The 9,867-nt window shown below is 32.8% G+C and overlaps 3 protein-coding genes across 3 annotated transcripts in view; 2 read left to right on the top strand and 1 right to left on the bottom strand.

Moving 5' to 3' along the window:
- The window catches only part of LOC116347921 (general transcription factor 3C polypeptide 5-like), a 7,721-nt gene extending 6,688 nt beyond the window's left edge, over nt 1–1,033 (bottom strand). The window contains exons 1-3 of the mRNA XM_031778730.1: nt 636–1,033; nt 340–565; nt 157–268 (exon numbers count right to left, since the gene is read on the bottom strand). Coding sequence (XP_031634590.1) covers nt 157–268; nt 340–565; nt 636–743 — 446 coding nt within the window. The 5' untranslated portion in view covers nt 744–1,033. The remainder of the gene's footprint in view (nt 1–156; nt 269–339; nt 566–635) is intronic.
- A 225-nt stretch (nt 1,034–1,258) lies between these two features.
- Nucleotides 1,259–2,433, top strand: LOC116347922 (3-hydroxyacyl-CoA dehydrogenase type-2-like). The gene is made up of 3 exons (XM_031778731.1): nt 1,259–1,419; nt 1,488–1,817; nt 1,882–2,433. Exons 1-3 carry the CDS (start codon nt 1,411–1,413, stop codon nt 2,311–2,313), a joined length of 771 nt encoding a protein of 256 aa, XP_031634591.1. The 5' UTR covers nt 1,259–1,410; the 3' UTR covers nt 2,314–2,433.
- A 105-nt stretch (nt 2,434–2,538) lies between these two features.
- Nucleotides 2,539–4,034, top strand: LOC116347923 (3-hydroxyacyl-CoA dehydrogenase type-2-like). Its single transcript, XM_031778733.1, has 3 exons — nt 2,539–2,655; nt 2,766–3,095; nt 3,175–4,034. The coding sequence occupies exons 1-3, from the start codon at nt 2,647–2,649 to the stop codon at nt 3,604–3,606; spliced, it is 771 nt and encodes a 256-aa protein (XP_031634593.1). The 5' UTR covers nt 2,539–2,646; the 3' UTR covers nt 3,607–4,034.
- The last annotated feature ends 5,833 nt before the right edge of the window (nt 4,035–9,867 follow it).

Genomic DNA, 9,867 nt, shown 5'->3' with positions numbered 1-9,867 from the left:
TACAAATGTATATTAAGTTTATATTCACAGTACACAGAAAATATATCTACCAACTAGTTTCGTCACAAAATTGATATCAGAAATTTTGTGTTTCAAATTTTGGTTTCGTCACTCGGTCTTCACCTTAATAGAGGTTTTTTATTTGATTGAATTTACGTTAGCCAATTGGGTGATAGAAGTCCGTTGGGCATAATGTCATCATAAATAAATTCAGCCTTGTGCGTTGCCAGATTCGTTCCAATCGGTAAATATTGATAATCGCATAAACCTTATGTGAAACGGTGAAAAGGATGACAATTTTAGCATTATAATTTTTTTTGGGGGGGATGAAACACATACCCTCGAATTTGAAAATCGATCGAACAACACCGATAACATCGATCTTTGGTTCTTCATTGGTTTCCTCTTCTTCGGTGCTGGGACCGGGAACGTCACGTCTTCGACGACAATAAACCACTTTTAGTAAGAGTCCAGAGGCTGGTTTCAAGTCACCATAAATTGGTTTGGCAAACACATCATCCGGACGAAACGTCAAGTCTAATCGCTTTTTATCCATATTACATATCTAATCGAAAATATTCATTTTTATCTAAAAGATTTAGGTACGATTTTTGAATGTAGAATGATACACTTACAACTTTTGAGATATTTGTTAGACCACCCAGTGTTTTGACCATATTATCGGCATTTTCAACGCGTCCTGGATATTCTACACCAACCAAATTCCGATCTTCGATTTCCATGATTACAAAATACCCTCGTTATCGTTTTACCGTGCCGCTTGGGTCTTATTTCGTTTGTTTGCAATACATTTGATTTTAATAACAACTATTTTGACAGCGAAACACATATCAAATCTAAAGAACACATTTTGACAGTTGCATTTAGTGCTAATGAACCATTTAGCACGGTTGGACTAAAATTCAAACATAAATAATTTAACACAAAAATAGAGTTTTTTTCGGCATTAGCAGAAAATCTTTCAGTGAAGAAAAGTCAAACTAAAATGTACTTTTTTGTCTTAAACGAAATTATTCCACAATTTATGTCCCATAGACAAAGCATGACGATAAGGCAAAATTGCTTGCCAGCGCCACCAAATGACTCCATATGATCCTATATAGTTCTGCGGTTGCCAGCGGCACTAATCTCTAATAGAGCGTTGCCGAGCTGTCATTATCGTCGTGCTTTGCCCATAGACATCTGTTTTGACAATTGAAAATGTTATATACTTGATTTGAGAGTAATTTTGTACTGTAAACATGCTGCCAAATGTCAAAACTAACCTAAAATTAACTCATTTCTTTCAATTCACACAAAGACTTAAGTCTTCAATTGAATCTTAATATTATAATTTCAAAATCCAATCAGGATTTATTTGGCAAAAGTTTGAATAAATTCAATATAAAAATGTTAAAGGTGTGTTCGGACCTCAATCAAACTATGACAAAAAATTATTTAACAAAAGCTCGTTTCTTTTCTTCTAGACTCTTGTAACGTTGGTAACTGGTGGAGCATCCGGTCTGGGCCGCGGCACAGTGAATCGATTTGCAAAGAAAGGTGGACAAGTGATAATTTGTGATTTGCCCACATCAAAAGGTGAAGAGGTAACTAAAGAAATTGGAGAAAATGTACAGTTCATTCCGGCTGATGTGACATCGGAGAAAGATATTCAAAATCTCGTGGATGAAATAACAAAAAAATATGGAAAACTTAATCTAGTGGTGAATTGTGCTGGAATTTACAAAACAAATATTTTATACAATTCCAGTTCGGCACGGACGACACCCTTAAATGACTTCAAAGATGTCTTAATGGTATGTTCAATAAAATTCAGTTCCCTGCCGTTCATATTTTATTCGGATCGTTTTTTTTCGGTAGACAAATGTGGTGGGGACATTCAATGTGATTCGATTAACTGCCGGATTACTTTCAAAAAATGAGCCCGATGGTGATGGTCTTCGCGGTGTCATCGTCAATACTTCAGGTATGAATGCATTCAAAGGAACACTTGGCCAAACGACAAATTCAGCCGCATGTGGAGCCATTCACAGTATGACGAAACCATTAGCAAGCGATCTAGGTGGCGAAGGGATTCGTGTTGTCACAATCGCACCGTCTTTCATCAAAACTCCAATGAACGAACATTTTTCAGAAGCATTGCAACATACAATTTGTAGTGACAGTATTTCCGCCCCAAACCGATTTGGTGATGCAGACGAATTTGCCCATCTTGTACAGACAATTGTATCAAATCCATATATTAATGGCACCACCGTTGAATTATCGGCAGGACTACAAGTATATTTATAACTGGAAAATATAATCGAAGAACTTATGGAGTATTTAGTCAAATATGTATGTCTTTTGAAGAAAAAATAAAAACTAAAAAGAAAGTTTTAGAATTAACAATAAAAAAAACGGTTGAACAAAGTTTCATAACATTACATTTGATTTCATCAGATAAATATTTGAATATTCGCACGCACTCGACTTCTTTAGACATTTATTTGGTTTAAGGAATGAATTTGACATTTGTTGTATAAACCTGCTGTTGTCAAATGTTGATCATAACCAACAAAGTTATGCCGAAGTCATTGATCAACACGGGTTTTTTGATTATTTCACACAATTGACAAATTTAAAATGTTTAAGGTAAAAAAAATGTGATTTTCTGTAAGAAGAGGAGATTCTTTGCTTAAAATCCATTTTATTCATAAAAACTGAATTAAAATTGAATTTTGTTTCTATAAATTTGTGTTTAGAATTTAGTAACACTTGTGACTGGTGGAGCATCAGGTCTTGGCAAAGCAACGGTCACCCGATTCGTTAACAAAGGCTCAAAAGTGGTGTTTTGTGATTTACCAACATCAAATGGTGCGAACGTAGCGAAAGAATTGGGTGAAAATGCACATTACATACCAGCCGATGTAACTTCAGAAGAAGACGTACAACGTGTGCTATCGGAAATTTCGAAAAATTATGGTAAACTAAATGTACTAGTTAATTGTGCCGGCCTAATGAATGCCTATATCACATACAATTTTCATTCAAAAAAGCCAAGACATCATGAGGATTTTATAAAAATATTGAAGGTATGTATGAATGTATTGAATTCATGTCAGAAAAATGACTTTTTTTAATAAATGAAAAAAAAATTGTTGAAATCCACAGACAAATGTTGTTGGAACTTTTAATGTGTCACGATTGGCCTGTGGATTAATTGGTAAAAATACGCCGGACAATGATGGATTACGGGGTGTGATTATAAATACTGCGGGCATTGAAGCATTTGATGGAGTTCAAGGCCAAATTGCTACTGCAGCAGCATCAGGGGCAATCCACAGTTTAACAAAACCGATGGCGGCTGATTTCAAAGACATTGGCATTCGTGTGGTGGCGATTGCACCTGGCATTATTGAAACACCACTGAACGATCAAATTCCAAGCGAGCAGGTGGAGGCTATTGTAAAAGAATGTATTCCAACACCAAATCGATTTGGTCATCCAGACGAATTTGCACAATTAGTACAAACAATTGTCGCTAATCCATACATTAATGCCACTACAATTGAATTATCTGCTGGACTTAATTTGCAATTTTAATTTGTATACAAATACAGTGAATCTAATTTTTTTGATAGACAAAATAACAAGCAAAGTAAGCAGAGAAACTCTCCACTAACATAGGATTCATATACGAATGGCGTGTGAGTGGAGTGTGTCATGCAAAATTTTGTCTACCAAAAATATTAGATTCACTGTATGTTAGACCGAATAAATTAGGAGAAAAAAATCGTTGCATTTATTATTCATAAATCATCGTTTTTTTTTTTTGGATACAAAATTCTATAAATTAATGTAATATTTCGATGTTGTACAAACCTAAAATGGCTATACCATCAGTGACGGCCCGTCACCGATCAACTCTAGTTTGGTCAGTATATCGACTGGCACATATTGATCCTGGTATCTGCAGTACTAAAAATGAAAAATCAAAATTGAATTATAAAATAACACCGAATTGAATTTTATTTGTTTTCATAACTTTATTTCTTTTTCATTTTGGTTGTTTGTTTGACTAAGTTTTTAAAAAGTAAAAATTGACGTTAATTTAATACATCGAAGAAAGATTTTTTTTGTGTAGTTTACTTTTTATTTATTTTTTATTTCATTCTTTTTCTCTATTATTTTTAATTGTTCCACCGTTCTTTGTTCGCGCCAAACTCTCATTTCAATTATTTAATTTTTCTCGCATTCCCTCTCTGCAATAACAAATTAGTTTTTCTTCTTCTCTTTGTTGTCAAATAAATTGCTATAAGTGTTTTTCCCTTTCTGTGTTAATTTTTGGTATAGATTTTTGTTCAGCAATATTGGCATTATTTCAATAAATCTGCTTTTCAAGTGAATTAAAGGATATTGTGTATGTGTACAATGCACACTGCGTATGTGTTTCAGTGAATACTTTTTTTCGGATTAAATTAAATTGCGAATTAAATTTGGAATCCATTTGAAGATTAATCTAACTAAGTGGAAAGGGATGATGGAACAATTACACAATGCTTGAGTCCGTTTTGTTTGAAATTAATAATCGTAACGTTAGACAGATTTGCTAATAGAAAATGAATTTGTTTTGCAAATGATTTCAACATATTGCATTCAAATTAAAAGTATGCAGCGATTGAATTGTATAATATGAATGTCATTAGATACGTGCGATGTCTTATTTTAACGACCAATTTCATTATAAACAAACATATTGAGATTTATATAGACAGTTTTTTGGGGTGAGAGCGATTTTTTGTTTCGATTTGAACTGATATTAGTCGTTAACTAATAATATTAGCTGTTAATAGTCGTTGCTTTTTATTAATATTCTGTTATGAACAAACAAAATCACATTGAATTTGGTGTGTGAATTTTCGAAAAATTGCTTCAAATACATGAAATTTTTTCTCCAGCAAAATATTTAGCCAATTCGAATTCCAGCGTACGAAGTTTTAAACTGTTTTGAAAATATCGTTGATTTTCATTTAAAAATATATTGCTTGGAAAAATTGTTTACTTTTTAGGCTCGGAAAATAAATTAAAAAAAAAAACAAGTTGCAACCATGGTCTCAATTTTTTTTAGAAAGATAAAATTGTTTTCAATTCAAATTGTTAATTGGAGAAAATGAGCCAAATATAGTTCTTCGCTTCCATTTCAACAAAAAAAAAAACATTCGGAGCTATGATGGATCGCATATCAAATTAAGTAAAACTATGAGCTCAAGTTTTTTGCAGACATACGACTGACGTGCCTCAAAAACCCTAGCAAATTGAAAGATTTTTCTCTTCACCAAAAAACCCTAGCAAAATTGAATATTTTCTCCAGTTTTAGAAAGTCAAGAGCAAAAAAAAGGTCTTCACATTTTTCGCGAAAATCCTTAGCAAATCGAAAGAATATTTTTCTCAAAAAAAATGACATTTCTAAGGGGGTAATTCCCAAATCTGTTCTCCAGGGGGGGTAATCCATGCCCCTCGGACCCCTGCTCAGAAGCTATGTAGATTGCCAAGGTTGTTTAAACCACAGTTCCTTTTTTGAAAATATTTGATTGTACAGAATGTAGGGCAACTTATTTTTGGCAAAAAAGTAATGTCATTAAATAAAAATTGAAGAAAACGCCAATTTGGCGGATGGGAAATAAAATACGAAACACAAAAACAGTGTGATTTTTTTCGATTTTCATTTTTTATTTAGGTGAAAATGGTGATCGATGAATAATTTGTAGTGTGCCTAGAACAAAATGATATTTGTATGCGTGCACGCTGCAGAAACGCTCGACTTAATCATCAATCGCTGGCTCTGTCGAAAGGGTTCTGCTTCAAATCGCTTGAAATCTTTGTTCTTTGTTCGGTATTCAACGAGGTTTAATTTTTCATTTATTTCGCTCTGTATATATGGTATGTATGCCTGTGTGTTTTCTATGAGATTTTGGTAAACCTTATTTGCTTTATAAATTACATATACATATATATATATATAAAAATTGTATGTTTTGTCGTCGCTTTTTTTCAGCTATGGTATTCTCATTGTTTTGCTCAACTTTTATTATTTTGTTCATCTTATATTGTAATTGTAGATGTAATTATTTATTTATTTTATTTCGTTTTGTGTGTTATTTTCTATGCGAACCATCCACATACATTTTGAAAATGTGTGTGTATGTGTTCGCATGTGTGGTTGAGCGTCAAGGGAGTGTTTTGTTGATTGAAATTAATAGAAAACCAAGAACCAAATGGATTTTAACGGAAGCTCATTGAAATGATGTGTCTCTGTGTATTGTTTCTTCTTCTTCTTCTTTATCTTCGCAATTAGATTATGCTGGCTATTCTATTCATTTTTTTCTTCTTATTTTGGAATTATATTTATTACAAAGCGAATATGATGTGTGAAAAAATGAATTCGATTAAATTCGCTGAAATTCATATCTTTTTTTGTTAAATTACATATAATTCGCACGAGATGAGAGACGAATGGAATCACGAAATGACATTCCAATAAATGAAATGTGGTTTTGTTTCCGAGTGAGTGATTGATGGCAAACTAATTGAAAGTGATTTTTTTTGTTTGGACCAACGGAGACACCAGGAATGCGGTCTATCTTTCTTTTGTTCCATTTTCAATTCAATCAATTTTTCAGCACGATTTTTATTATTGCGATTCGCTGGAGAAAAAAATATGATTGATATCTAGTCCACCCACAGAATAATTCAAACTAAAATCCATGCTTTTTTTGTATTTCGTTGCAATTAAAGAGATTTTATAATAAATGTTTTTGTAGGCATTTGGTGTTCCAACGTTCAATCAAGCGGAAAAATACGAGATTTTTCATTGGGATAAGGAGGTTTTTTCAATAAACGGTAGATTTGCATCACTGTTTTGTTTTCGTCGTGCATGAAATTGTCCACGTGAAAATAGAGATATTTACGGAAACTAAATCAGTTGCACATAATCATAATTTATTCATGCATAATGTGTACCTTTTTCGCTTTCATGGAAAAAGCGTTAGTGGAACGAAAAATATTTATATACAGGGTGTTTCATATAAGTGCCCGAGTGGAAAAAAAGTGACATACAGTATTGACTGTAAGTGACTATAGTTAGCTATATTCATGAATTTTAAAATTTTGTATGGAAAACAATCGACTATAGTTACTCAGTCAGTCAGGCGATTATTTTGGGACGTTTTGACTACCGGGTGACTATGATCATTGTCAACTATAGTTAGCTGTTGCAGTTAACCATAGTTTACTTTAATTGATTGAAGTTAACTAAATTTAACTAAGGTTGCTTGTTTTTACAGTCAAAAGTCAGTCAGTTTGTCCCAAAATAGTCAGTCACTTTGTACACGGGTGGGCCACTCTTAGGGGCTGGGAATTTTGAAAACCCCTTTGGGGGGTATGTTAGGGGTAAAAAATAAAAAATATCTATCTGAGCAGAATTTTGAATGTTTCCCCAGGGGGGGGGGGTCGTTCCCCAAATTTTTCAAAAGTTCATCGGATCAAAAAATAATGTCATATAAAGTTGTCCAGAATGACGAGAGAAATTTTTAAGGACCCCTGCCCTCCAAGTCCTCCAACCCCCAAAATATGATTTTTTTGACCTGAAACCCAGAAATTCGGAATCAGCATGAAAAATTACCTTAGAATCGACATTTTTCTCATCCGCGTTTTTTCACAAATTTTGGACCAAAAAAGTGTAAAATCGACTTTGTTAGATTTGAGGGGTCAAACGTATTCGTCGGTTGGTCTGCTGTCAGTGTGTATTGTGACAGATTCGAACGAAAGCGAAAGAGTGCAAGGGAAAGAGAGAAAGAATGTGAATCCATTGAATGCCAGATTTTGTGTTTGCGTGTTGAAACAATCGACGACACGTCAAATCGCGACGAGATTTGTTATTAAGCAAAAGATACATTCAATATTATTGAGTGTGCACACACGGATTGCATTTGTGCCATCATAAATTCGACGACAAAATTGTAAGCTGTTATTTTGTGATACCCTTTCACGTCCCTTAAGGGGTTCGAGGACTTGGAGGGCAGGGGTCCTTAAAAATTTCTCTCGTCATTCTGGACAACTTTGTATTACATTATTTTTTGATCCGATGAACTTTTGAAAAATTTGGGGCACCCCCACCCCCTGGGGAAAAATTCAAAATTCTGCTCAGATAGAAATTTTTTATTTTTTACCCCTAACATACTCCCCAAAGGGTTTTTCAAAATTCCCAGCCCCTAAGAGTGGCCCACTTATATGAAACACCCTGTATATAATATAATTAATTAATTTTTGCTTCAGACAGATTTAGTTTTGAGATTTTTTTCCGAACTTAAACATACTCGAATCGAGTTTAAACGAGAAAGTGTGGAAGATAGTCTGATAGTGTGAAAGATTGCTGGTTTCATCATCTATGGAATGCAAAATAATAATGATCACAAGATTGAAAAATACTCGTTTACAGTTTACAAATAATTTTTTATTCAAGCACATAAAATTGTGAGCTGAATCGATTTGAAAATGTACGGACTGAATTTTGGACAATCTGAATTTCAGATCGAAGCCCCGAATTGAAGTCGCAAGGTGTAAATACCTAAATTATTGTGAAATTATCGAATCGATGAAAAAAACAATTGAATTCTCGCTGAACATCAAATTGAATATTTACGTTGAATTTGTCATGGATCCCATCGTGCATTTTCGTGGTATACCACCATCATATTAAATATACCATCTGATTTCCTTTGCATCAACATTTTACATTTTCCGGTTCTCTCGGTTACAATAAATCTGTCTGTTTCTTTTTTTCATTGATTTGTTTGTGTTGGATGCACTTTGTGTGTTCCATACTAAAATGTATTGTAGTACTAAAACACATTGTGTTTGTTCTTCGTCCGTTGTACCATCATCAAATATATATATATAAATAGTCGGTGTTGATTTTCTGTTTGTGTGTGTGTGTGTTTTGTGTATGTGTGCTGTGTCTTTCATTCCATTTTGGATTGTTCATTATTCATAATATTAATATAACTTAATTTAGTTGTTATTAACTTACTTATTGACTACAGTAAATTTTATTGCGGTGAAATGGCATCTCAATCAAGTGAATGTTTGTGTGTGTGTGTGTGTGTTTGTGTATTTAATTTAAGCGAATACGAAACTCGATTGTACTTATTTGTTTTGTTCATTCATTTTGTTCACTTAGCATCTCTAAACTTAAGATTTTCATTTATTTTTGATAATAATGGATTGAGGGTGTCAAAAATACTTGAGATGCAAGTGTGTGTGTTTGTGTTCGATGCCCCATACAATCACTTGGCCGATGAACACCTTTTTCATTTCTGTATTATTTTGTATCATTTGTTTCTTCATCATTATTTTATTTTAGTTATATTTATGGGGTTTGTTTCAACACACAATTTTTTGTAGATTTGATTACACACAATTTTTTGTAGATGCATTTTTCTTTTAATTTTTTTCAATTTCGATGGACAAAAGTGTTGTTTTTTTTCTACATGAAAGAATAATAAGTAAAAACATTGTTTTTTTCTCGAGAACCTCATTATAATATACGATACGTATAAGAAAATAATGAAATTCATGTACAAATCAAGTGAAACATTGTTATAATTTAATTTTTTGTTCAGAAAAACTGTTCGTTTCTCCTTTATTTTGTTCAGTTTTTTTTGTTTATCTAAAAAGGTATCAACAGAGAGAAAAAAAAACGTTGTTTAACATCGAATCAAAGAAGATCGATCAATTTTCCTTTCAATTATCATATATATTTATATTTATACTTTATTCATATATTTTTTTTTTGTTTTGCTAATG

The sequence above is a fragment of the Contarinia nasturtii genome, unplaced genomic scaffold (genome assembly GCF_009176525.2).
Source record: "Contarinia nasturtii isolate CC-2019 unplaced genomic scaffold, AAFC_CNas_1.1 Cnas_scaffold_2166, whole genome shotgun sequence".
NCBI lineage: Eukaryota > Metazoa > Arthropoda > Insecta > Diptera > Cecidomyiidae > Contarinia > Contarinia nasturtii.
Note: the sequence above shows the minus strand (reverse complement) of the source record. Positions and strands in the feature narration are given on the sequence as shown.